The sequence below is a fragment of the Delphinus delphis genome, chromosome 2, assembly GCF_949987515.2.
Source record: "Delphinus delphis chromosome 2, mDelDel1.2, whole genome shotgun sequence".
Lineage (NCBI taxonomy): Eukaryota > Metazoa > Chordata > Mammalia > Artiodactyla > Delphinidae > Delphinus > Delphinus delphis.
Window position 1 is genome coordinate 106,941,807 of NC_082684.1, and position 27,035 is coordinate 106,968,841.

Here is a 27,035-nt window from a genome sequence, read left to right on the forward strand (position 1 = left end):
CCCCACCCCGCGGGCGGACCGGTCCACTTTTGGCTCTCCTATTGGTCGCGCTGGGAGTCTCCCTCTTGCCTCTCGGGTAGCGGCGGGAGTGAGCGGGGCGCAGACGGGAAGTTGCGGCTGCCAGCGAGGCGGACTGCTTCGGTGCAGGCCACACGCCACCCCGAGGCTGCATAGGCCGCGCGGAGGGAGACGCCGCGTCGCCGGCCTGGGGTCGGGAGCCGCAGACCAGGAAGCACCGGGCGGACTGAGGTTTCCGGCGGGTTCGCCGTTGAGGGGAGGCCGGGTCCCTGAGCGGCGGCGCGGCCCCTCCCTCTCCAGTCAGGGAGCGAGGCCCTGAGCTGGGCGGAGGCTGGTCCCAGGGCGCACCGCGGCGCGGCCGCCGGGCTCAGGCTAGCGGTCGGGCGGGCGGGCGGCCGGGAGCGCGGGGGCCGCTGCCGACGCCCCCTGCAGGGCGCCCTCGGCCTGCTGGGCCCAGGCTCAGGCGTCGGTCGGGGCCCCGCGGGACGGCGGCCCACCTGACGGGTTCGAATCCGGGCGCTGTCTCCTAAAGGCGCTAGGCCCTCGGGCTGCGGCGGTTGCGATGAAGGCAGCCACCATTTGCCGAGGACTTGCCGAGGGCCGGGCCGCGCGGCGTGTTTGCCCTGTGTCACCCAAACAGCAGCCCTGTATGACAGGTAGAATCCGTAACCCCATTTTACAGAGTAGGAAATTGGGGCCTAAGGAGCTTGCCCAAGGTCACACGTCTCGTAAGAGCCAGAGCCAGCATTCAAACCCGCGTCCTCCTATTCAGAGTTTGCCCTCTTAACCACGTCTCTCACCTTCCCTGATGAACTTACGTGAACCTCAGTTTTCCTCAGGAGGGGTATTGCTATTTCCCAAGGTTGTTTGATGATTCACTGAGAAAATGTACCTAAAGGCGCCTGGCACTCTGCCTGGGCCGCAGAAGATGCTTAAGGAATGATGGCTGTTAATATCACACATGTTACGTGTGTCATTAGTAACACTGTATATCATCTGTCTTCTTTAGGATTTGTGGGTGGAAGGCAGGCATGGTCAGAACCATTTCACTGACAGGAAAACAGAGACAGGACGTGTCTCTCTCCACGTCTCTCAGCCAGTAGAAGCTGCCAAGCTGGAGCCCAAAGCCAGGTGTGCTGACTCCCAGCGGGGGGCTCCCTGCACCAACCATGAGCCGCCTGCTCTGGAGGAAGGTGGCCGGCGCCACCGTCGGGCCAGGGCCGGTTCCAGCTCCGGGGCGTTGGGTCTCCAGCTCCGCCTCCGGCCCCGTCCCCAGCGACGGGCAGCCGCAGCCGTCGCCGCCGCCGCGGCCAGTGCCGTCCTCGGAGGGCGGGCAGCTGCGGCACAACCCATTGCACATCCAGATGCTCTCGAGAGGGCTTCACGAGCAAATCTTCGGGCACGGCGGGGAGATGCCCGGCGAGGCCGCGGTGCGCCGCAGCGTCGAGCACCTGCAGAAGCACGGGCTCTGGGGGCAGCCGGCCGCGCCCTTGCCCGACGTGGAGCTGCGCCTGCCGCCCCTCTACGGGGGCAGCCTGGACCAGCACTTCCGCCTCCTGGCCCAGAAGCAGAGCCTGCCCTACCTGGAGGCGGCCAACTTGTTATTGCAGGCCCAGCTGGCCCCCCGGCCCCCGAGCTGGGCCTGGGCGGAGGGCTGGACCCGGTACGGCCCCGCGGGGGAGGCCGAACCCGTGGCCATCCCCGAGGAGCGGGCCCTGGTGTTCGACGTGGAGGTCTGCTTGGCAGAGGGAACTTGCCCCACATTGGCGGTGGCCATATCCCCCTCGGCCTGGTGAGTACGGGCAGGGGTCAGGGGACTTGAGCACATGTGGGGGGCCCAGCTTAATGGTTTGGTGAGCTCCCACTATGTGTTTGGTGGGTGGATTTCCAGGGACTGTGGACTCGGTGAACTAAAACAAGCTTTGACCCCAGCATTTACAGACCTTACTTTCTGGTAGGAAGGTATGGGTAGTAAACAACACCCAAGCAAATGTCACGTGGTGATAGGGGCTGTGCAGAGAATCACGTGTGTTGAACTTGAGACTGACTGGGAGACCACTTGAGATCACCTTGATTTGGTGCCTTCCCACTTGCCCTAGTAGCTTCCTGAGAAGTTAGTCCAAGACATTTGAACAGTGTTTCCATTTGGGGATGTTATTGGTAATTTTGGGCAGGAGAAACCTACCTTTTGCGGGAATGGCCCAGGCAGTATAGGACACTCAGCATCCCCAGCTGCTCCCTTAAATGCCAGACCAAATCCTCGCCGCCCCGACCCATTTCAGTGTTTCCAAATACCCACTCCCCTCGGGAAACTGCCCCCACCCAACCCGTGACCACCCCCAGCTGAGAAACTGCTTCCTTCCCCCAGCCTTCCAAGCAGGCTTGCAGGCATTTTTGTCCCCAAAAGGTATATTCAATCTCTCTTTTCTTTTTAAATAACTTTCTAAGTGCTACCCAAGTTTCTTTTTCAAACAATGATGGCAGTACTTTTCTCCCCTTTTTTATTCTTCATTCCAGGATTAAAATACTATTTACAACCTTAATGCTTTCAGGCATGGCCAGCAAAAAAGTTGGCAGTTTCTTTATTCCTATTGGAAGCTACATCTTTGTAAAGAAAGCTGCGAAATGTTAAATATGCAGTTGAAAATGGTGAAAGCATGGCTAAATAGATAAGGTAGGCATTAACGGCTGAAAAGAGCAAAACTAGATGATTCCTCATTGATGTAGTTCCAGTTAAGATGAGAATCTCAGTGCTTACTGTGTAACTTGATGGTCAAAATAGAGGGAATGCTGTCCATCATTTGAGAAAGTAAAGTAGACTATGGTGGCTGAAAGGAAATTAGGAAACCAGTGATAAGAAGGACTTGTTTTTTTGATCTTTGGTCATTCTTGGCCAATTTCCCTGAAGTCCCCCTTTTCTTTTCCTCCTTCTTCCTCTCCTAATTTTTCATCTCTTTCTCTCCCTGTCCTTCCCATCCTCCTCTCATTCTCATTCCATTTTTGCCGGTGGTACTGGGGGCACTGTGCAGTTTGCCTGGCGGCAGAAGTCATTGCTGAGGACTGGACTCATGCTGGGGCCTTCCTTCTGGGAGCCTGACTATGGCGGGGGGTGGGAGGTGCCAGACGGGACCCTGACGGCAGTCCACTTTTAACCTGGGCACATCCCTGCCGCGTGGCTGTGTAACATCAGGTTCCTGAGCAGCCCGCAGTTTCCAGTGGGAGGGAAAAGCCTTGGATGGCCCAGAGGGCAGCTTCCCGAAGGCTGCTGGTAAGGGCTTTGGTCATCAGACCAGAGGGACATTACACAGGCTGTCAACACCGATCTAAGATTCACAGGAAAAGTGTAGTGTTAACGGCGTTGGTCCTGACTCATCTTAAATTTGCCAGAGGTGTTTGCATTTTGGCGTTCTTCTTTTTTTATCACAAATAAATTTAAAAAGATGGTTCTCACGTACAGCTGCAGACCCGGATCTTGACACCAGTCTGGCTTTTTATTGCAACTAAAGTCCCTGTCATCACCACAGCCTCAAATATTTGACATCCTTCAGCCTTTTCTTCTGTGTTGTGTTTGTTTGAGGGCTTTGACATGTTGAATTGAAAGGGGAGGAGGTTTCAACTTGAGTCCCTGAGCGTTTTCCCATCATTTGGAGTGTGAGTTAGATTTTACCAGGTTTAACACTAGGAACCTCTTTTTGCTGGTAACCCCTTCCCCCAAAGAAACTAGTTTTATGTTTGTTTTATCTGTTGCGGCAGATAACCCCTCCTCCCCGCCGTAAGGGAAACGGGCAGCTTGTTCGCAGCTGTGGTGGCCACACATGTGGCCTCGTCACTCACTGTGATGCTGAGTGGCCTTGACCCTTTGGTGTAATCTGCGGTTCACAAAAGGCTTTTGCTCAGCAGCCATTTCCCCACACTTAGTCTTGTGGATCTTGAGCAAACTTGAGCCTTTTCCTGAATCAGTGTCCGGCCCCCAGCAGGCAGCACTCATCCCCTGCCCCTCCCACCCCAACCCTAGCACATATTTCCTAGCACATGTGCATACATTTCCTCCATTCTGGCACTTTCCCTGGTCTCTCACTGAGGGTGGTTGTTCAGAGACACAGCACCTTCTACAAGGTGCGTGTTTCGCTCTTTGTCCTTCAGAATCTTTCCAGCCGTCAGATGATTCATCCTGTACACGTGTGCAGCATTTGTCTTTTTTTTTTTTTTTGCCACTTTGAATTAAAAAAAAAAATTCCACTTTGGGTTTTATTATAATTGTCTCTTTTCTTTACTAGCACTTTGAACATTAGCCATTTTGTGCTTATCAACGTGAGGGGTTGATAACGGTCATTAAGACACCTCAGAGCCAAGCACAGACTTGGTGAGCCCTGGGCGTAACAAACACCTTGATGGCCCGGGCTGAATGCCCATCTGGGACCCCCGGGACTGTGGCACTTAGCTCCCTTTCTCTCTGTGGAGGTTGAAAAGTAAAGCTTTTGTAACTCCTCCGCACTCCCAACACATACCCGGGCAGCACCCCGCCCGACCTCTAGCTCTAGGAGCACCCCGTGGTCTCCCTTGTACCCCCAGCTGCTAGCGTAGGGCCTGGCATGTGGTGGTAGGTGTGCAGTGGGGATTGTGGGGTGGAACTTGAATGCCTCCGTGCTGAACCTGCCTGCCTCTCACCTCCCTCAGGTATTCCTGGTGCAGCCGGCGGCTGGTGGAAGAGCGTTACTCTTGGACCAGCCAGCTGTCGCCGGCTGACCTCATTCCCCTGGAGGTCCCTGCCAGTGCCGGCGGCCCCACCCAGCGAGACTGGCAGGAGCAGTTAGTGGTGGGGCACAACGTGTGCTTCGACCGGGCCCATATCAGGGAGCAGTACCTGATCCAGGTATGGTTCATGGGGCCAAATGTAGCCTCTGGCACCGGGTGGGCTAAGAGCCCTGCTCTCAGTGGCTAGGGAAGGCATTGCTTTTCCTGGCCAGTGCCTCCATCACCTTTGTAGAAGCTACAGGGCCTCCTGTTGACCAGCCCTGCCCGTGGTCCCTGTACCCAGCTGTTCTGTCCCTAGGGTCTGCCTGGCACAAGACCTGAGTTGTCAAAGGGTACTAATGGCCCTTATCTCTGTGCGGCATTTTAGAGCTTAGCGTGGGTCTTTGGAGGCTGTGGGCCCCACGGCCTGGGCTCCCATCCTGCCTTGGCCACTGGTGAGCAGCTCGAGCCTCTTAACATCCCTTTTACAACTAAGGAAACCGAGCCTCAGTTTCCTTATTTGTAAAAAGAGGGAGATGGCGGAAGCTACGTCATAGGATTGTTGAGAGGGTTTGAACAGTGCACACATCAAACACTCAGAACCATAGTTGTGGCAATTCTTAATTCTGTGAAAAGTGCCCTAGGAGAAAGGCAGGGCAGGTGAGAGTAGCCTTAGCCTCTAGCTGAGTGTGCTGAGGCTCAGACAGCCTTGTTGACTTGCCCAGGGCCACAGAGCTTCTGAGCGGCAGGGCTGGGGGCCGAGCCTGATAGCTTGGAAGGCCTCGTTTTGGCCACTCTGTTCCCAAGGTGCCCCTGGAGCTGTTGCTGGATGCTGGGAAGGCCTGTGTATTGGGATTCAACCAGGCCTGCGCTTTCAAGCGTGGCTAGGGTTTGAGAAGGCAGGCCCCTCACAGGTGGAGGGACAAGCGTGAGCAAGCATGAAGACACTCTTTAGCGCTGGGAGGCTGTGGGCTGGGAGGGGAGGCTGAGGTGGGGCTGGTGGGCTGAAGTGCCGAAGCAGGGGTAGGCTGGCCCCTCAGCTGCAGCCTCTCCTCCTCAGGGCTCCCACATGCGCTTCCTGGACACCATGAGCATGCACATGGCCATCTCAGGGCTAAGCAGCTTCCAGCGCAGTCTGTGGATGGCAGCGAAGCAGGGCAAGCGCAAGGCCCGGCACCCCACACAGCGAGGCCAGAAATCCCAGAGCAAAGCCAACGGCCCAGCGGTGAGAGCACACTGTGGGAGGCCCCCCTCCCCGGCCGGCCTGTCTGGCTTGAGACTGAGCTGATCTGCCGTGTCCCTTGCTCTGGCCTCCAGATCTCATCCTGGGACTGGCTGGACATCAGCAGTGTCAATAATCTAGCAGACGTGCACAGCCTCTACGTGGGGGGGCCTCGCTTAGAGAAGGAGCCCCGCGAGCTGTTTGTCAAGGGTAGCATGAAGGACATCCGTGAGAACTTCCAGGTATGGTGGTGGAGAGGGGCTCTGGGGACATGGGCTGTGGCAGACCCCTAGTGACCCTGGGGAGTGTAGCTGCCAGACCTGACCCTGAGAGGCCCGGTGGTGGTAGTGGGATGGCTGCCCACCCAGCGCCTTCCTGTCGCCTGTGCCAGGACCTGATGCAGTACTGTGCCCAGGACGTGTGGGCCACCTATGAGGTTTTCCAGCAGCAGCTACCGCTCTTCTTGGAGAGGTGAGGGAGAGCCCCTCTGGGAACCCATGGGGGTCAGTGGGTTCCTGGTACCCGGGCCCACCGTAACCAGGTGGTGCTGGGCCTTTCTCAGGCTGGGGGCCTTAGCCTTTCTGGGCTGAGAGCATGGAGCCACTCTGTCCAATGGTGGCCACCTGGGCCTTGGACTCTGGGGTTTCTACAGAGGCCCTGGAGGGGGGCGCTGAGGCTGTGCTTGTTTCATGTGCGTGGCCCTGGTTTGCTAAGCACCGTCTCTGAACCCGGATCCTGACCCAAGGACTTCACATCCGTCTTGGTTATGTTTGCTAGTGAGTCAGATTTATGATGTGGTCAGAGTCATAAGCGTCAGCCAGACCTGGTTCTAATCTTAATTATCCTATCCAACTCATTTGACCTTGGGCAAGTTACTTGGTTTCCCTGAGCCTCAATGTTCTTATCTGTGAAACATACACAAATATACTTGACTACAGTTGTGAGGTTCTTGTATGATCTTTTGTGTGTGGGGGGTTGTAGCACAGTGCTTGGCGCTTAGTCATTACTCAGCAAATGGCAGCCATTTTCATTTTTGTGATCTGTCATTCCCCCCATTACCCCTGAGGATGGGATGATATTATTCCCATTTTATAGATGAAGGAACTTAGGCTCAGAGAGATGAAGTGACTTAGCCAGGGTCTCATGGCTGGGAGACGGTAGAGCTGGGGTTTCAACCCCTGTCTCTCTGACGTGGGTGGTTGGGTTGAGGATCGCCAGGCTGGCCCAGGGATTGGGCCAAAGCCTTGCCTCCTGTGGTCATTTATGGCAGCCCTGGTGTTTGTCCTCAAGGTGTCCCCACCCGGTGACTCTGGCTGGCATGTTGGAGATGGGTGTCTCCTACCTGCCCGTCAACCAGAACTGGGAGCGTTACCTGGCGGAGGCACAGAGCACCTACGAGGAGCTCCAGTGGGAGATGAAGAAGTCACTGATGGACCTGGCCAACGATGCCTGCCAGCTGCTCTCAGGAGAGAGGTAGCCAGGCCTTGGGTGGCTGGATCCCCCTGCAGGGGATGGGCAGGTGGGAGGGCTGGCCTTCGGCTTGGCCTTAGCCCTGCCCTGGTGGACTGGCTGTGCAGGTACAAAGAAGATCCCTGGCTCTGGGACCTAGAGTGGGACCTGCAGGAATTTAAGCAGAAGAAGGCAAAGAAGGTGAAGACGAAGGAGCCGGCCGCAGCCAGCAAGTTGCCTGTCGAGGGGCCCAAGGCTTCTGGGGATCCCAAGGATCAGGAAGGTGGGGAACATGGGCGGGAGGTGGAGCAGGGATGGACCCTGGGAAGGTCCTGACCGGGGTGTCCCTTGGAAGGGGTTGCTCCGGCCTTCTGGACATGAGTAGGCTGGGCAGGCCTTTGTGAGAGACCCTCCTCTGGTCCTGATTGTCCTCCCCGACCCTGTGCAGACCCTGGCCCCCCCAGTGAGGAGGAGGAGTTTCAGCGAGATGTCATGGCCCGCGCCTGCTTGGAGCAGCTCAGGGGGACCACAGAGCTCCTGCCTAAGCGGCCCCAGCACCTTCCTGGGCACCCAGGGTAAGCCCTGTCTCCCTAACATGTCCAGCGGCCATCCTTACCCCTCCCTCCACCCTGGGACACCTCTATTCTGGGCCCCAGCACAGGGGGTGGTGTGCATATGGGCCCTTACTAACCTGCTGCCATCTGTTCCTGCCGTCTTCCAGTCCTGCTCACTAGTTTGCTCTGACTCCTGGGTCACTGGACTTAAGCGGTACAAGTGCACTAAGCACCTGCTGTGTGCTGGACCTCATAGTAGCCTCTGAGAGTACAAATAGGAACATAACTCCTTCTTTCTAGTAGCTTCTCCCTGGGAGGAGCCAGTTGTGCAGACCAACCAGCGCAGCTGGACTTTATATCCATGATGAGACAGAAGAGTCATCAGTGTTGAGGCAGTGCCTGACTCTGCTTGGGGAAATCAAGGAAGGCTTCCTTGGGGAGGTGACCCTTCATTCACACCCCATAGAGTGGCAGAGATGAGAAAATAGGGGCAGCCAGGGTGAACAGCAGAGTACCAACTTTTTATTTGCCTGAGATGAGGCCGCCTTAAATTTTGTGCCCTGAGTGCCTCACTTGCCTCACCCTTGTGTTGGCTCCGGTGAACAGCACGTGAGGGATGGAGCTCTGAAGGCTCTGGTGTGCCTCTAGAGCAGTGGTGGGAGGGCAGATCTACTTGCTCCCTGCATGAAATGGACTGGGGAAGGAGTCCAGCCCTAGGTTATGCATGTGGGTCCTGACTTCTGAGTAGTACAGGGGGGCTGACATAGGATCTTTCCTTCTGGGATATTCGAATTATTCTAGGGGACTCCGTGGGGGTCCTGGCTGTATCCCAGAGGGAAGGGATGGTGACTGTAGGCCGAGGTCACCAGAAAGCCTTGGGGTCTTGGAGAGTGGGTGGGGCCCTTGCCGTCACACACTGTCCTCCCCCGACTACCATGACACTGCTCTCTTCTGGCGGGGCATAGGTGGTATCGGAAGCTCTGTCCCCGGCTAGATGACCCTGCGTGGACCCCAGGCCCCAGTCTCCTCAGTCTCCAGATGCGCGTCACACCTAAACTCATGGCGCTGACCTGGGACGGCTTCCCTCTGCACTACTCGGAGCGGCATGGCTGGGGATACCTGGTGCCCGGGCGGCGGGACAACCTGGCTAAGGTGCCACCAGGCAGCGGCCTAACGTCGGCTGGGGTGGCCTGCCCCTACACGTAAGGCTCTGGCTCAGGGAGGAAGGGGCTGGAGGCTAGGCACCCCTGCCCCTTGGCTAGAGAGACCAAACCCAGCTCAGGCTAGTGGAAAGAGCTCGGGTCTGAGAGTCTGGGTTCTAGTTCTTTGTTTGGTGGCTGCCTTTTGTGTCTGGACCTCAGAGCCCTGTGGGGCTGAGGGTGTGGTGCTTGGAGTGGGTGGGACTGAGGCCCTGCTCCTGGGCCCGGCAGCCCAGCTGCCCTCACAGGAGTGTGCAGAGGGAGGGCTGTTGGAAGTGACGGGGGATGAGCTTTGTCCCTCATTTTTGAGTGTAATTTATTGAGCACTGATTATATTCTGTGTTAATAAACGTTTTACAGTGCTTCCCTTGTTTGTCTCCCAGGCAGTCCCGCGGTTATCTTCATTTTAGAGTTGGCAAAACAAAGGCCCTAGGGAAGTCAGTTTCTTGTCTGAGCTCACAAACCCTTGAGCTTTTGACAGGCAGGTGTTGGGGAGAAGCCATAGCACTTGAAGTGGCCCAGAATTGAGAGTCCTGGCTCTGCGGGGCAGCCTGAACCACCCGTGGGGCCTTAGGACAGAGGGGCAGGGATCAGTCTGCCCCTTTGCAGCTGAAGGATGGATGAGCGGGCAGGAGCCAGCCTGGGGCAGGGCCCAGCCCTGACTTCCCACTGCTGGGCTCCCAGACCTTTTCCTGGGGAGGTGGTGGCTCTGGGGAGAAGCGCTTAGATTTGAGTCAGCCCAGGCCTCGAAACCCAGCCTGCCACCATTGTGCCGTCATTTTCAATTTGTCACTCCCTGTCTATGAACCAGGGGAAGTGCTGTCCACTTCCGCCCCAGAGCTGATTCTGAGGCTAAACGGAGGGAATCGCGGAAGGCCCCCAGCGAGCTGCCTGGCCCGGAGGGGGCACCCGGTAACCAGAGGCTGCTGCTGCTGTTCTCTGCGCAGAGCCATCGAGTCCCTGTACAGGAAGCACTGTCTTGAACAGGGGAAGCAGCAGCTGGAGCCGCAGGAGGCAGACCTGGCTGAGGAGTTCCTGCTCACCGACAGCAGCACCATGTGGCAGACGGTGAGGGCGGGCTCTGAGCCTGAGCTCTGGGGAGGGGGCTCTGTTCCCTCAAGGAAGGGGTGGCCTTTTGGGTGGAGGCGGGGTGCTGGATGCGCTCAGTTGTCCACCTCAGGCTGTCCTGGGCTGTCTGCGTGTTGCAGGGAGGGGTGGTGGATTTGGGTCAAGCCAGCCCTCTGCTTCACTTCCTTGGTACCTGGGCCCATCCAGGTGGAAGAAATGGGCTGCTTAGAAGTGGAGGCCGAGGCCAGGATGGAGAACTTGCGAGTGGCAGTTCCAGGTCAACCCCCAGCTCTGGTGAGCTGGGCACCTGCTCAGGGGTTGTCTGGGTGGGTGTTGGGTGGCAGGGCCCTCCTCTTGTGCCCAAGTAGCTCTTTCCCCCCAGAGAATTCCCAGGATCTTGGGGAGCTGGGAGATGGCTGCCCTGCCTTTGGGTGGCCCCATACTTGGAGGCCAAGGAGGAAGCCTGAGACCTCATAGCCATCCTGTCATTTCCCAGCTTACCTGCTTGCCATTTCAGGCCCTTTTCCCACCCCCTACCCCATGGCCCTCGCTGAATGCAGGTGCTGGAGCAGGGCCTGATCTAGGTGTGTGGCCCCCACAGACTGCTGCTGGTGGCCCAAAAGCCAGCCAGCCAGCTTATCACCATGGCAACGGACCCTACAATGATGTGGATATCCCCGGCTGCTGGTTCTTCAAGCTGCCTCACAAGGTGTGTGTCCTGGTGTCCTCGCTGTGCTCAGGGTGCACAGTAGGCCTCCAGAGTGACTCAAACAGGGAGACTCCCTTTTTGCAGGAATGCTGGTAGTAGTGGCGCAGAGTATGATCTCAGACAAATGCTGTCATCTCTCTGAGGCTTTGTCTTCCTTCTGAAAATTGGGTGGTGAGGGGCATGGTGGTGGAATTAAATGACACAGGGCATGTCAGGTGTCTGTGCCACATCTGGTACATGATAGGATCTGTTGACTGATGGCTGTTACTGTGAGGGGAGCTAGGTGTGTGTGAGGGGAGCTAGGTGTGTGTGTGTGTGTGTGTGTGTGTGTGTGTGTGCGCGTGCGCTGCAGTCAGGAATTTGCCCCAGACCGCTCTGCTTGAGGTTGTGGGCTCAGTGCTGGGCAGAGCCCAGGCACACAGGGCATCAGTTCCCCAGCTAGGGGTCTGCCATGTGCCTCCAGCCCCTGCTTCCCTTTGCTCGCTTCAGGATGGTAACAGCTGCAATGTGGGCAGCCCCTTTGCCAAAGACTTCCTGCCCAAGATGGAGGACGGCACCCTGCAGGCTGGCCCAGGAGGTGCCAGTGGGCCCCGTGCCTTGGAAATCAACAAAATGATTTCTTTTTGGAGGAATGCCCATAAACGTATCAGGTGGGTCACTGTGGGAGGGCAGAGACATGCTGTCTGTCCATGCCTCTGGCTGGGTTACTGCAGTCTTGGGATCCCTTCCCCTGCCTTCCACCCAGGGGCCCCTGACAGCCTGTGCTGCAGTGGAGGGACAGCCTGGTCTAGAGGCCTGGCTGCTTGTGGTCCTGGTGCCATGGGACCGTGGACAAGGCTCGTTCCCTCTCCAGCTGCAGTTTCCCTGTTATGTAAAAAGAGTGGTACTGTAGGACCTTCGCGGCCCCTCCCAGCTCTGTGGCACCTTCCATGGAGGGCTAGTAGCCTGTAAGTTCTGTTGGGGGCTGGGAGTGGGTCCTGTAGGCTGGGAATGGCAAATGGGTCGAAGGCTAGTTCTGAGGGGTTTGTGGCTGCCAGCGGCACACTCTTGTGAGAAGCGTGCTGTGATGGGTTGGTAAAGTCTGCCCTGAGCCTGGAAAAGGCAGTGGTGGCAGGGCTGGTGCTGGGTGCCTCATGGATACTCCAGGACGGGGGCCGAAGCTGCGTCAGATGCCTAGCTAGTTCCCGGTGGCTTATGCTCCTAGACGGTAGATGCTAGGCCCAACCTGTCAAGTCAGTGGGAAAAGGGTTGAGGCTGGGCAAGGAGGGGGCACAGCAACCCCCAAAGCTGGGCAAATGAGGGCCGTGTTGTGATGGGGGATGGAGTGTGTGCTCCCTATGGCTGTGCTGAGCAACCCGTCTGTCCCCATAGCTCCCAGATGGTGGTGTGGCTGCCCAGGTCAGCTCTGCCCCGTGCTGTGACCAGGTATGTCCTGGCAAGTGGTTGTGGGAACGGGAAAACGGGGGCGGGTCCTAGGACCCAAGCAAGCTGCTGAGCCTCATGTTCTCCCCCCAGGCACCCACACTATGATGAGGAAGGCCGCTATGGGGCCATCCTGCCCCAGGTTGTGACCGCTGGCACCATCACTCGACGGGCTGTAGAGCCCACATGGCTCACTGCCAGCAATGCCCGGGTATGTGTCCTCTGGACCTCTGGTCCTGCCCTTTCTCTCCTGTGTGTCTAGAAGCTGGGTTGCAGAGGGACTTTGCTGAGGAGCATGAAAAGGAACCTAAGATCTGGGTCAGGCAGGACTCAAGTTCAAATCTAGCTTCACAACTCATCCAGCTTTTCAGCAAATATGTTCTGGGCACCTGCTCCTGGCTGGACATTGACAAGGCATGCTAGGCACAGCTATTGTGGAGTCTAGATGGGGCTGGGTATAGAGCCAGGCACGGAGCAGGGATTCTTTACCTGGAACTGTGGAGTTTGGGGCACTGCTGGCTGGCATTCCTTAAAACCATCCCCTCAGGAAGGGCTCCAGCATTCTCCCGTCTAGTCAGGCTCCAGGGATGGGTGGGAGGAGTCTACTGGGGTATCTAGGTCGGGGCTGACCTCACTCTTCCTGCAGCCTGACCGAGTAGGCAGTGAGTTGAAGGCCATGGTGCAGGCCCCACCCGGCTACATCCTCGTGGGTGCTGATGTGGACTCACAGGAGCTGTGGATTGCAGCTGTGCTTGGAGACGCCCACTTTGCCGGCATGCATGGTGAGCAGGAGCCGGGGCCGGAGCAAAGCGGTGGCAGCCTGATGCCTCGCCAGGAGGATTATTTCTGAAGCCTGTTTTCTCACTCCTGCCTCGCCCCCCAGGCTGCACAGCCTTTGGGTGGATGACACTGCAGGGCAGGAAGAGCAGGGGCACCGATCTACACAGTAAGACAGCTGCCACAGTGGGCATCAGCCGTGAGCACGCCAAGGTCTTCAACTATGGCCGCATCTACGGGGCCGGGCAGCCTTTCGCTGAGCGCCTGCTAATGCAGTTCAACCACCGGCTCACGCGGCAGGAGGCAGCTGAGAAGGCCCGACAGATGTATGCGGTCACCAAGGGCCTCCGCAGGTGAGGGTGCCTCTCCCATCCACGTTACCCCAGGGCCTCAGGCTTGCTTTACTACCTTTACCGCCCCATTCTTTTCTACCTCTTCCCATTACGTGAGTCCTCACCTGGCCCCTCTTCCTCCAGACCCCTGTGACCTAGTTCTAGGGTGGTTTGTCCTTGGGTTGTGACATCTGCTTGCTTAATGCTCAGTTTTTCTCATAGAGTTAAAGCTGTGCTTTTGTTATGCTGTCAGAGCTCTGGTCTTGCAGAGTGAACAGTAACGTGGGGTTGCAAACTCACGTGCCTACAGAGAGTGAGAGCAAGTGCAGCAGGCGGTTTAGTAGGACAAGTTGACAGGAGGGCCTATGGAAAACCAGAGACTTTAAACTGATTTTGACAGAGGAGAAAGCCTTCCCAGGCTTCAGTTTGCTTCCGCCTATAGTACCTATTGTTTGCTCAGGGCCTCAGCAGCCTCCTAGGAGGGTTCCTGAATCGAGTGTGAGGGAGGAGAGGTGCCTTTACAACTTGCGTGGGTATAACATACGGTGTCCACGTTTAATTAGCTGACCTCCTCATGGAAAGACTAAAAGTTAAGTGATAACAGTTCAGTAGTAACTGCATAAAGGCAGAAAAGGGGAGCCGAGTATTGTCCAGGGAGGTGAGAGGAGGACATGGGGTTGGGGGTGGCATGCACCGTGGGCGGTGTGTGCTGGCGGAGGCAAGGCAGTGACGACAGAAGAGGTTGGGCCTTAGTTGTGGAAACCTTTGCTGGCCTCACAGAGGAGTCTGGACTGAGGGGTGGTGGGGAAACCCTGGTGCACCTTTGAGCAGGTGAGTGGCGTGGCTCTGGAGCCATCTGGAGACAAGCCTGGTGATGTCTGAAGTTGCATTGAAGCTGGGAGTCTGGGGCAGTGGGGACTGAGAAGGGTCAGTCGGGCCTGGCTGTAGGTTGTCTTCTGTCCTCTCCCTTTCAGGGAGTAGCCTGTTCTATCCCCTCTATGCGCACCGCACCCCTCCCCCCCAATGTGGGGTGATAGCTCTTGCTGCCTTCTGGACTGCTACATGCCACCTGTTGGTCATGGGGCAGTGCAGTGTTTAGGGCATTAGGACAATAATAACAGTAGTGGTTCTCGTGTTGGAATATGTCCTTTATCGGGCTACCCTCATGTAGTCCCCAGAATCCTGGGTTCCTGTCTAGGCTCTACCTCTTCCTGGCTGTGTGATCTTACAAAGTCACTTAGTATCTCTGAGCCTTTTCCCCCTCTGAAGTGGAGCTTGTAGGGGAAAGGCACGACCCCAGGGTGGTTGTGGAAGTGGAGAAGGGATTGAACACTCCTAGCCCAGGGTTTGGCATAGAAGAGGTGTTCCCGTGGGAATGACAGTTGTGACACTGCACACCCCCCCCCCCCCCCCAAGGTATCGGCTGTCAGATGAGGGCGAGTGGCTGCTGAGGGAGTTGGACCTCCCTGTGGACAGGACCGAGGATGGCTGGGTTTCCCTGCAGGATCTACGCAAGATCCAGAGAGAAGCTTCTAGAAAGTGAGAACTGTCTGTGTGTTAAGGATGGAGGGTGGGTCTGGGCTGGCCTGGAGAAAGCTGGGATGCTTTGTTTTTAGCTCTAAGATGCTAAAAGACAAAGCTTGCCCTTTCTTTGTTCCTTGCCCCCCAGATCACAATGGAAGAAGTGGGAGGTGGTTGCTGAACGAGCCTGGATGGGGGGCACAGAGTCAGAAATGTTCAATAAGCTGGAGAGCATTGCGATGTCTGACACACCATGTACCCCGGTGCTGGGCTGCCGCATCACCCGAGCCCTGGAGCCCTCTGCTGTCCAGGGGGAGGTATCCTACTACCCTTGGAACATGGGGAGAGGGTCGCAGGGAGGGCAGGGTTCCTGTACTACCTCCTACTCTAGTGAACTGGTATGTGGTTTAACCCTTCTCGCCTGTGCCTACCTTCCCTCCCCAGTTTATGACCAGCCGTGTGAATTGGGTGGTGCAGAGCTCCGCTGTGGACTACTTACACCTCATGCTTGTGGCCATGAAGTGGCTGTTTGAGGAGTTTGCCATTGATGGGCGCTTCTGCATCAGCATCCACGATGAGGTTCGCTACCTGGTGCGGGAGGAGGACCGCTACCGCGCTGCCCTTGCCCTGCAGATCACCAACCTCTTGACCAGGTAGGCAAGGCCCGTGGCCTCTCTGGCATGACTATATACCAGATATGTGGGGCTTGGACCAGGCTGAGCATGATCTGAATTTTCATCCCCCCAGAAATAAATGTTCCCACTTTTCTCTCTGATTTTTAAAACTTGTAGTAGTCTTAAAAAAGACTGGCCTCAACCTTTAGAAAAAATTTTTTGGGGGATTGAAAGTGTCATATACCAAGACTAGATCACTGAGGTAGTGAGAAGGTAGAAGCCAGGGCAGTTGTTCCAAAGAGTAGTTCTCAAATTGTGCTCCCCTCAGAACACACCTTTCTGTTTTGAAAATCAACATGACAGAGGCTTTTCTCAACCCGTAGAAAACTGAGATATTTTCTTCCATTCGTAAATGTTAATTCTTAAGTGCCAGAAGTTTGTTATTCTGAATACTGACAGAAAACACTGTTAATGGGGAAACTCAAATGTGATTTTAAAAACGTATTTTTTTATATATTGAGTTGTGTTTTTTTGTAGTAAAATTCCTAGTTTATATGGTTACATTAATGATGTTACAGTTTCATGTTGATCTGCCCCAGAACCAGTTTGGGAACCATGATCTATCCTGATTAATGGGTAAATAATGTTTTACAATACTCAACACTGTCTCCGCTGCCCTCTTAATCATCTCCTGGGGGGTTATGTTTAACAGAGCTAATGAAAGTCCTCGTATATTCAAATTCTGGCCCAATAATTGAAATTTTGACATCAATAAAGTATACCAAACTGGAAAAAAAAAGGTGTGTTTTGAGTCCATAATTGCACGTGTCTCAGCGGGAGGTGTTCGGCTGCTGGATAGCGGGCAGTGCTGGCCCTTCAGCTTTCTTTGCTAAGTGAACAGAGCTGGCTGGGGGGAGGCTCTGCCTTACGGATACCAGGTCATCTCTCCTGGATTCACAGCAGGGACATGACTGTGAGAGGAGGTCGGGTCTCTTTCAGGTGCATGTTTGCCTACAAGCTGGGTCTGAATGACTTGCCCCAGTCAGTCGCCTTTTTCAGTACAGTCGATATCGACCAGTGCCTCAGGAAGGAAGTGACCATGGATTGTAAAACCCCTTCCAACCCAACTGGGATGGAAAGGAGATACGGGATTCCCGAGGGTGAGCACAACACCTTTGTTCCTCGTTACTCACTCGTAGGACGTTAGGCATAGAAAGTGGTCTTGGACAACACGAAGCTTGGGGCACCAGAGGATAAGAAGTCTACTTCTTGTGCTGTGTTCTGGGCTGTTTCAGTTTATAATGTGCCCTGGCTCCAAAGTGAGCATGATGCTCAAATCACAAAGGCATGTGTTTCTAGAAAGCTGTTCACAGTAAATGAAGGAATGTTTGAAACTCTGGTTTCTTCCATCTGTTCCCTTCCCTCTTCAACCACAACGGAAATGTTTGAAGATTTACTGTATAAAGTCAAAGTACATTCTTAAGTGAAAAAACTGTGCTTTGAGTGCCAAACAAGTAAATCAGAAAGCTTATTTTCTATGTGTCTAAGATAAACTTATTTTATACAAAAAAGAAAACAGATCCTCCCCAAATGTAACATTACCATTCCTGGCAATTACTCTGAACCCTTCTGTACTTTTTGACGTTAACATTAATTAAGTTCCTTTTCTCACTTCTGACCTGTGAGTTAACAATTCTTGAGGAAGCATCCTAACCAATTTGCACTATTTTTCAGGTGAAGCACTGGATATTTACCAGATAATTGAACTCACCAAAGGCTCCCTGGAAAAATGAAGCCAGCCTGGACCATAGCTCTGTCTGGAGGCTCTGTATTTGCTCCCGTGGAGCTTCATCGGGGCAGTGCAGGCTCCTAAACTCAGGCTTTCAGCTGTGCTTTTTTTGCAAAAGGGCTTGCCTAAGGGCAGCCATTTTTCAGTAGCAGGACCTGCCAAGAATGATTGCCTCTAACTGATGGTGCAATTAGTTCAGAACCAAGATGCCAACACTGGTGCAGGCTGTAGGACAAGGGGGCATTGTTGCTTGCTGGGTGAAAAGAAAGCAGAAGCCCCAAAGTTCACATTAACTCAGGCGTTTCATTTATTTTTTCCTTTTCTTCTTGGCTGGTTCTTTGTTCTGTCCCTCATGCTCTGATGCAGTGCCCTAGGGGAGAGAAGTAACGCTCTAAATGTGATAAGCCTGCTCGGAGGCAGTGGAAATAAAAACAAAGATCCTTTATCTTCTCATCAAAGCCTGTGTTAGTCATGCTTTCTCCCCTTTCCCACTCCTGGGAGGTAATTATGTTGGAGAAGGGAAGAGTTCTACAGTAGAGTAAGGTGGTGCTAACTTCTTTTTTTTGGGCTTTTGTTATACCTGGGGACATGCGTGGGACAAGATGACAGAGAAGGGGCATCAAGATGCTACATAACTCCCCTGAACTCAAATGCCTAATAGGCAAAGGGAGTGGATGGGGCCAGGTGCATTATGGCTTGGAGTGTGATAAACTGAAGAATGTAAGTTAAAAATTTTTGAGACGCTAGAAATCCAGGGTGTTTTATGTAAACTCCCAGTTTATGTTAGACAAACCGAGGTGATAGAAATTTTAGGCACTAGAGGTAAGGAAACATTGAGTTCTGCTTCAGAGATGCTATAGGGCTCACGGTGTGCTGCTGTAACTGGTTTGTTCCTCTCCGTTTTAGTCTTATCAGAGGGCAAAAGGACGATAAGAAACTGGCATGACAACCTGAGCTGATCATAGAGTGGCCCTCCTTCGAATGAGGGCATGATAAAAGAGGAAGTAAACTGCTTTCTGAGCCAGAATGCTTGGGCTCGTGATTTTCCAATGGTTCAAAAGATCACAGGGGAAGACCCACAGAAAGGGGTCTTGTTTTCATCACCCCCTTTCTGGAAATGTCTACCCAAAATGTATACAAGCCTGGGCAACTGGGTATGGTTCCAAGTTTACAACCCCTCTCTTGAGGAGCCTGTTTCATCTTTGACCACCTTTTGGCCCGTTCTGTGGTGGTTGCTCCTCCACTAACCCGTGGCTGCCCCCAGACAGGCTGCTAACCCCAGTTAGAAAGGGTGGCTAGGGCTTGCTGCACTTCAGTCAGAAGCAGGCACTGACCTCTTCATCGTCATCCTCATCCTCTTGAAGAACCATGTCCAGGATGTTCCCTTTGATCTTGAAGTCTCGTGAGGTGCTGAGCTTTATGTGCTGCATCAGGTTCACCTGTGACAGGATTGTAAACATGGGCACATTTTCCTACCGATAGGTCCTGCCCAGGACAGCCTAAACTATCTCTGACAAACCCTTCAGTTCCTCTAGGAAGGCACACACCCACTTGAATCCATGAATGTTTGGATTCAGGCCATCAGAAACAGAAAAGAACTGCAGATTTTTCCCCCACTGCAGTTGTGTTGCTTCAGTTTGCCAGGTCCCTTCACAGGGTAAATGGGATTGGTAGAAAACAGAGTATGTTTACCTTGGACCTCTTAGAAAGGTGGATGAGAAATTTTTCATACTGTTCAATGGCAAAGATGAGGTTAGGGATTGGCTTGGTTTCCCGAAGAGCTCTGGCCTACAGGGCAAAGAAGAGAAGACCTAAGTTTTGGGTTCAAGGTGTTTTGTTTTTTTACATAAATTTATTTTTGGCTGCGTTGGGTCTTTGTTGCTGCACACAGGCTTTGTCTAGTTGTGGCAAGCGGGGGCTTCTCATCGTGGAGGCTACCCATTGTAGAGCATGGGCTCTAGGCGTGCGGGCTTCAGGAGTTGTAGCATGCAGGCCTCCGTAGTTGTGGCTCATGGGCTCTAGAGCACAGGCTCAGTAATTGTGGCACACGGGCTTAGTTGCTCCACGGCATGTGGGATCTTCCCGGACCAGGGCTCAAACCCATGTCCACTGTGCTGGCAGGCGGATCCTTAACCACTGCGCCACCAGGGAAGTCCCTTCAAGGGTTCTTGAAGTCCTCTGAAGCTGTCTGTAGCAGAACTGCTCATGGCTTTGGAAGAAAGCTAGTCAGTCTTCCAATCAAATGCAGTTTTACTTATATACCAGTAATTAAGATTTTTTTAACAGTTCACTCTCAGCAAAGGACCTAAATGCTAGTGGAGATTGCAATGAATCCTCCTATTTATAATTCCTAAATATCTGTTATCTAGAAACTGGCTGAGGGATGGACCATTTGTAGATACTTGGTTGCCTGACTTGATATTCTTGTAACAATGAGCCCACTCTACACTACCTCTATTTCCTCTCTAGTCTACATATGAGTTTTCATTGCTGGTATTAATATATCTCTTTCCCCTCAACTTGAATTGTAACTTGTAGATCCTTCCATATGTTTCTTAAGTATATAGACATGTTTCTATATATATATTTTGAAACTACAAATGAGAACATTGTTTTCATCTTTTTTTTTCTTTTTAACATTATCTTGGGAGAGAATCCTATATCTGAACATTTAGATTTGTATTTTTTTCATGTCTGCATAGTATTCTGCAGTATAAATGTACTATAAACCCATTTAGCCAGTCCTTTATTAGTGGGTATCTTAGTTTTCCCAGTATTTCACTTTTACTTTACAACATCGCTAGGACTATTCTGTACATAGGCCTTTACAATTTCTATATCCTAAAAATGCAATTGTTGTAGTAAAGAGTGTGTGTGTGTGAATGTATAGGTCTAAAATTGAGCAGTTATTGCCACACTGCCCCCGTAAGAGAGTACTGAATTCTCACCTTTGCCAGCAGTGCACTAGAGAACCCACTTCCCTGCACCCTCTCCAACTCTTTCACATCCTTTAGGGAGCACGTTTTGCACTCGCTAACTTTTCCTAAAACTAGTTCCTTCTCAATGGTTATCCTAAGCTATTTCTATTTTTAAAGAAAGAGCTCAAGATTTTCCGGTACTTCCTGAATAAAGTATATGTTTTTTGGTTCAGAGGGAAAAGATGTTCCATCTGAACATAAAGTCCATGAGCTGAGAAGGAGCCATACACAAACATTTCCCCCCCCAGCTTTACTGAGATATAATTCACCCATTTACATTGTACAGTTCGGTGTGTTTTCGTGTATTCAGAGAGTTGTATAACCATCACCATAATCAATTTTAGAACATTTTCACCCCCGCCCCGAAATCCTACACCCATTTTAGCAGTCACCTTCCCAGTTTCTCCAACACCCCCCTTCCCCCCACTCCCCAGTTCTAGGCAACCACTAATCTGTCTTTTTAGATTTGCCTTTTCTGGACATTTCATATAAATGGACTCATATTATGTAGTCTTTTTCTGACTGGCTTCTTTCACTTAATATTTTCAAGGTTCATCAGTAACCACTTTTTTTTTTTGGCCGTGCTGTGCGGCATGCGGGATCCCAGTTCCCTGACCAGGGATCAAACCCATGCCCCCTGCAGTGGAAGCTCAGATTCCTAACCACTGGACCGCCAGGGAAGTCCCAGCAACCACATCTTGATCACTGTCAGCAGCTTACCATGGCTGTGGGCCCAGCAGCGGTTTTCTCCTTTTTCTTTTCTCCTGTATGTTTTAGGCTCTTACTCTTCTTGTTCTAAAGAAATAGAAACAAATTCTGTCATTCCTGAAGATTGTTCTGTAGAGCTAGCAGGCTAGTGGTAAATTTCTAGTATGATGATTACAGTGGAGCATGGGGGAACTCTTAGGGGGACCAAGTCTGGGTGAAGAGATTATCCTGCAGCAGATGCCAGAAGGTGGGAAGCATTCTGGGACGCTTTATAATCCTCATTTTTCTATTTTTTGTTTGGAGGTTTACCATCTTGCTCTTGGATGCATCTAGCACATGGAAGTGAGGGCAGGACCAACCATTACTATAGCAGGGCAGCCAAGGGACTAGTGAGGCACAAAAGGACTGTCACGGTTAAGTAGGAATAGGTGTTTCCCAACTGGGAAGTTAGCTAAAAGGGTTGCATAAAGAAGAGGAAGCTGGAGAAGCTGTTCCCGGAGTGATGTATCTTACATGACAAGTGGTTACATGCTCCAGAAGGGTTTAAAGGTCATAGGAACATTTATTTCCCTATGTTGTACATAATTAGAGAATAAAGAGCTCCTGGAAAAAGGAAGAACCAATAAGAAAGGGAACCAAGAAGAACAGGATTCTGATAAGGCAGAAGAGAATTGAGACATGAGTCAGGAGATACCACCCAAGTGTGAGGTACACAAACAGGAACCTTTTACCTGAAGGGGAGTTCTGTGCCCTCCAGGAATGGAACATTACCACGTTCCACGTGACAAGGAAAAAAATTAAAAACAGAGACCTGCAAATGGAGACAAATTATACTACTGGAGCTATATGAAAGGCAGGAGGCTTGGTCCACACGGCATGTTCTGGAAAATAAGAAAATGCAGGGATCCCAGAGATGCTGGTATGAAGAAACTTGCTTTTGGCCCTGGAAGGCAGGGTAGAGGGTGAAGACTTTTTAAGGGAGGGGCAGAGTATCAGCCATAGATAGAACTCATGTGGACCAAATGGGAAGTGAGCCATCTTCCTAAAAGTTGTACCCAACATGGCACCTTGTTGGAACTCCCTAAATCAACCCCATCTACTGCCCATTTCTGCTGATTCAGGTAGGACTAAAATTGTAGCTGGAAGAGAAGCAGATTTTTTTTTTTTTTTTTAAGATGTTGGGGGTAGGAGTTTATTAATTATTTTTGCTGTGTTGGGTCTTCGTTTCTGTGTGAGGGCTATCTCTAGTTGTGGCAAGCGGGGGCCACTCTTCATCGCGGTGCACGGGCCTCTCACTATCAAGGCCTCTCTTGTTGCGGAGCACAGGCTCCAGATGCGCAGGCTCAGTAGTTGTGGCTCACGGGCCTAGTTGCTCCGTGGCATGTGGGATCTTCCCAGACCAGGGCTCGAACCTGTGTCCCTTGCATTAGCAGGCAGATTCTCAACCACTGTGCCACCAGGGAAGCCCAGAAGCATCTTTTAAAGGTATACAGTTCTGAGCAGGATGCTAAGGGTTTTGGAACAATGGCTTTCATTGCTTTCTTCCCACTGAGATCCAAGGCTATGAGAAAAAGAAAGGGGCTATAAGAGAATAAACAGCTCTCTGAAAGATGTGGCAAATGCAATCCAGATTTCTAGATAGAAGTTGGAGTTAGTGGAACCGTGTGGGCTCTTGCCCAAGGTCACTCATTAAGCACATCTCACAAAGAGAAAAATGCCTGTGGATCAGCTGACTTGTCAAGTAAGGCCTTAAGTCAAATATGAATCGAGAAGGGGGGAAATATCCAGGGAATACATAAACTGGTTTTTCTGTAATGTAGAAAAAAAGATAGTCTAGAAGGTGCCTGGTGATAAGCAGAAGAAGAGCTTGAGAATGGGGTCAAACACAAAACCCCAAAACCTCCCAACATTTTACATGTCAATGAGTACCAAGTATGATTCTAGAGCAAGGGGTAACCAACTACAACCCAGAGGCCCACTGCTTGTTTTTCAAAATAAAGTTTTATTAAACACAGCCAAGCTCATTCATTTGTGTATTGACTATGGCTGCTTTTATGCTACAACAGCAGAGTTTAGTTGTGACAGTGACTGTATGGTCTGCAAAACCTAAAAGCATTTACCATCTGGCCTTTTGCAGAAAATGTTTGCTGACCCCTGTTGTAGAGTCAAAGTACTTGGGTTCAAGTCTCAGCTTGGCCTCTTAACTAGCTGTTCTTGGTCTTTTCTTTTTTTTTAATTTTTTAAAAAATTAACTTATTTATTCACCTATTTATTTATTTGGCTGCGTTGGGTCTTTGTTGCCGCACGTGGGCTTTCTCTAGTTGCGGAGAGTGGGGGCTACTCCTTATTGCAGTACGTAGGCTTATTGCGGTGGCTTCTCTTGTTGCGGAGCACGGGCTCTAGGCATGCACGCTCAGTAGTTGTGGCTCACGAGCTCTAGAGCGCAAGCTCAGTAGTTGTGGCACACGGGCTTAGTTGCTCCACGTCATGTGGGATCTTCCCGGACCAGGGCTCGAACCCATGTCCCCTGTGTTGGCAGGCAGATTCTTAACCACTGCGCCACCAGGGAAGTCCTGTTCTTGGTGTTTTTAATACCTAATATTACTATCTGGCAAAACGTTCCATAGAGTTCAGCTTGGGAAATGATGCTGTAAGGCCACGTTCATTTTTTAGTACAGCTAACATTAGAGAACACTTGCCTGATGTTGTATTAAGCACTTTCCATGCATCACCTCATTCATTCTCACTATGGTGCTACTTTACTTACATTCCCAAAGGATGCCCAAAGGCATGGATTTGGAATCACCCAGAAATAAACCAAGTCACTGAGCCCAAGCATGTTTGTTTCTCCCCTGCTCCAAGTGTACACATATCAAATGCCTTCTCTCTCTAAATCAAACTTTTTTTTTTTTATATATAAAGATTTCCTTGCTGTAAAGACTTCAAACCTTGGCTTGTTCTCATATGGGCACCTTTGGCTTACTGTAAGTAGGGAAGAAACTTTATATACGCTTAGCTCAGGTGACCTAGTGGTCCCCTGGGAATATAAGGAGTCCTTTCTTACTTGAGGATGCATTTTGGTACAGACTCTGAATCACTTACCTGTATGTAAGAAATGAAAGAATAGCATAGCGGGGTCAGATGCGAACCTGACAGCTTCACCTGCAGCAAAGGAGAAGGAAATCAATGTAACTGTAGGAATAAGATGCTTTCCCCGTTCCTAGGAAAGGCATTCTCAACTCACCAGCTTTTCCATATTTTTCGGAATTCCTCTGGAGTGCTGACACACCTGGAGATACTAACAAAAGATTCCAAGATTTAGCATGCCCTCCTATATAAATGTCCCATGAAACTATAGGTAGTGACTCAGTGAGCCAATGGAGTATGACTTATTGCTCTGACTGGAGAGGGAAAAGAAAATAAGCTACCATATTCATGGAGAATCCTAGACTCAAGGCTTCCTTTTTCCCCTCCTCTAAGCTCCAAAGCTTCCCAGACAGCAGGTAATAAAGGGTTTCTGTTTCTGACTTGTTCTGTTTATTGCTTTAAAAATCCTTCAGGCTGGTAGTCCCTGTATCTAGAAAACCAATGACTTTGCTGTTTTTGCTTTAGAAAAAGCCAATAAAGATTAGAGGTTCTCAGTATTTCTACCACAGAAGCTTAGTAGCCATACCTTGTAGCCTGAGCTGCACCTTCTCAGAAATGGCCACACTGCTGTTTGGGTACATGGTGTGAGGCGGTCTACTATCTTTCTTGGGCTGTCTGTGCCTTTCTAAGTATTTAATGTGGGTCGTTGCTAGAATCAGAACTAAATTACCTAGTTCTTATCACTCTCTGAATGTCTGCTGAGAATCAAAATATTGCAAGTACAAAAAGAATTTCTTGTTAACAGATACTAAGAAGCATTAACTTAAACCCAGGGCAAGTTATGCCTTTTATTTTTAAAAAATAGACTTATTCCCTACCCTAGTACCTGACCTGTGAGGCATTTAACACTCACTTGTTAAAGGAACAAACACCTTGTCAGTGCCCAGACTGGTCTGCAATAGTCTAATTTTTTGTGCAACTGGAATCAGATTAAGTTCTATAGCTATAGTTTAGACTGAGCCTTAGAAGGTGTTTGAAGAGGCATTTACTCTCCATCAGGTGCTACATACTCATATGCTAAAGAAACAAGGGCCTCTAAAAAGAGATTTAGAATTATGCCTCAACTGTTATTTCTGGGCCTGTGGAGACGGCTGTCACCTACTGATCAAACCATCACTTGCAAAGATGTAGGCAAGAGCTCTCTGCACAGGGGCATTCTGCAGCAGGGGGTAATGTCCTGGCTGGGTGGGACAGAATGATAGTAGTGACTGTCTCTCCAATACTCACATATCTGACAAGCGCTGTAAGAATGGTGTACATTTTGCAAAGGTCCTTTAATAAGGTGTCCACACAGCTGCCTGATGGCAGGGCTGTCTGCACCAGCTCGTGGAAAAATGTAAGCAGAGTTCCCAATTGTATGATGATGGCTTTCTCAATGGGATGATTTGGTAGGGTTGCCTGAGAAGAGGCTTCTTCTGAAAGGAAAGGAAACTGGCATATTCAAACCCAACTGGCCTTATTTTCTAGTTCAAGTGAAAGAGATTTAGAAACCAACAAAACATCATTAACTAGGAAGTCTGTAGGGAAAATGAGCATGTATTTAATTCATCATGCAGAATACATTAATAATCATGCTGTCATAAGGCACACTACCTTCTACTTCCTTCATTACTTTGGAAATCTAGCACAAACAAACAGAGCTCAGTGTATCTGCTCTTATGCAGTCCTCCAGTTCAGATTTTAGTTAACTTACCTGGTATAATTTCTTGGCTCACTTGTCCCTTAAGCTTGGTGATTAGCCAGTCCACTTCTTCTAGGACCTTCTCAGCCTGACTCAGAAGAAGTAACTGTGAAAGAAAAGAATGCCTGGCATGGCTCATTGCACACAGCTGCTGGTGTAATATGATAACCATGGCCACCTGCGGGTGGGTTACAGGCCTCAGGAGGCGAGCCACTATAATTCACTCTTCACAGGGAATAAAATGGAAGGTAAGACAAGGCTATTTCCAAAGGGTCGGGGATCAACACTTACACAGACAGTAGGGGCAGCTGTTCTCAAATTCACCACTGCAAAGTGGTTTGTTTTCTCCACTTCTACATCCTGGGGAGGGAAAGAGAGGTGAGATATGACAGTAAGGCTGTTCCCCTGGCCTCTATCCCCTCTAACTCAGGGTGTTGTATTAAAGGCTCACTATGGTACCTGGTCTATGTCTCCAAGATGTCCATGGATATCCTGGGACAAGTCACGCAGCAGGGTCACAGGACTCTTACACAAAACATGGAGGCTGAAGAGCAAATTCATCAAGCCCTTGCAAAATGAGGCATCCTCTAGGAGTGGGAAGGAAAGAAAAGCTAAGTTATAATCCAAGTCAGTCCTTTGGCGGGTGTGGGGTGCCTAACTGGAACATGTAGCTCGTCATATTTCAGGCACAATATCCCTGTGCTGCACACATTCCAATCAAGGCAGCTCTCCCACAAAGGTGCACTTCTATCCACGAGTCCAAACAAGGGAGATGTTTCCCATTATTAGTCACTATCACTGCATAACTAGCACACAGGTCAAGAAATAGAACACTACCAGCACCCCAGAACTGCCCCCTCCCCCCACCAAGGAAACTGTTATTCTGCCTTGTAACTGTAATCCAGTTTTGTCTGATTTTGAACTTTATCTAAATGGAATCGTACAGTAAGTACTCTTTTATCTGTCTGTTGTCTTTTGTTGAATGTTATGTGTGTGAGATTCCTCCATGTTGTGTGTCAGTGGAGTTTGTTCATTCTCATTACAGTATTCCACTGTGTGTATACAGCACAATCCCTTGATCCATTCTACTGCTGATGAATGTTTGGGTTCGAT

General features: G+C 51.3%; 2 protein-coding genes across 9 annotated transcripts in view; one reads left to right on the forward strand and one right to left on the reverse strand.

Annotated features, from left to right (window-relative positions):
- The first annotated feature begins 103 nt into the window (after nt 1-103).
- POLG (DNA polymerase gamma, catalytic subunit) lies at nt 104-17,492 on the forward strand. 2 transcript variants are annotated; one of them, XM_060005448.1, is made up of 23 exons: nt 104-249; nt 1,028-1,810; nt 4,696-4,891; nt 5,813-5,977; nt 6,070-6,216; nt 6,366-6,445; nt 7,265-7,447; nt 7,552-7,706; nt 7,872-7,998; nt 8,943-9,179; nt 10,124-10,244; nt 10,452-10,538; nt 10,741-10,953; nt 11,443-11,603; nt 12,325-12,378; nt 12,469-12,586; nt 13,022-13,157; nt 13,259-13,505; nt 14,901-15,023; nt 15,154-15,322; nt 15,450-15,658; nt 16,619-16,779; nt 17,354-17,492. In XM_060005448.1, the coding sequence occupies exons 2-23, from the start codon at nt 1,188-1,190 to the stop codon at nt 17,410-17,412; spliced, it is 3,771 nt and encodes a 1,256-aa protein (XP_059861431.1). In that variant the 5' UTR covers nt 104-249; nt 1,028-1,187; the 3' UTR covers nt 17,413-17,492. The 2 variants fall into 2 exon arrangements, with proteins under 2 accessions (XP_059861431.1, XP_059861432.1); XM_060005449.1 differs by having other exon boundaries at nt 10,846-10,953.
- Nucleotides 17,493-17,646: 154 nt separating this feature from the next.
- Nucleotides 17,647-27,035, reverse strand: part of FANCI (FA complementation group I) — a 76,396-nt gene continuing 67,007 nt past the window's right edge. For all 7 annotated transcript variants that reach the window (XM_060005445.1, XM_060005440.1, XM_060005447.1 and 4 more), the window contains 10 exons: nt 26,382-26,509; nt 26,214-26,282; nt 25,935-26,028; nt 25,469-25,656; nt 24,339-24,392; nt 24,197-24,256; nt 21,107-21,181; nt 19,101-19,196; nt 18,743-18,847; nt 17,647-17,778 (listed from right to left, as the gene is read on the reverse strand). In XM_060005445.1, coding sequence (XP_059861428.1) covers nt 17,716-17,778; nt 18,743-18,847; nt 19,101-19,196; nt 21,107-21,181; nt 24,197-24,256; nt 24,339-24,392; nt 25,469-25,656; nt 25,935-26,028; nt 26,214-26,282; nt 26,382-26,509 — 932 coding nt within the window. In that variant the 3' untranslated portion in view covers nt 17,647-17,715. The remainder of the gene's footprint in view (nt 17,779-18,742; nt 18,848-19,100; nt 19,197-21,106; nt 21,182-24,196; nt 24,257-24,338; nt 24,393-25,468; nt 25,657-25,934; nt 26,029-26,213; nt 26,283-26,381; nt 26,510-27,035) is intronic.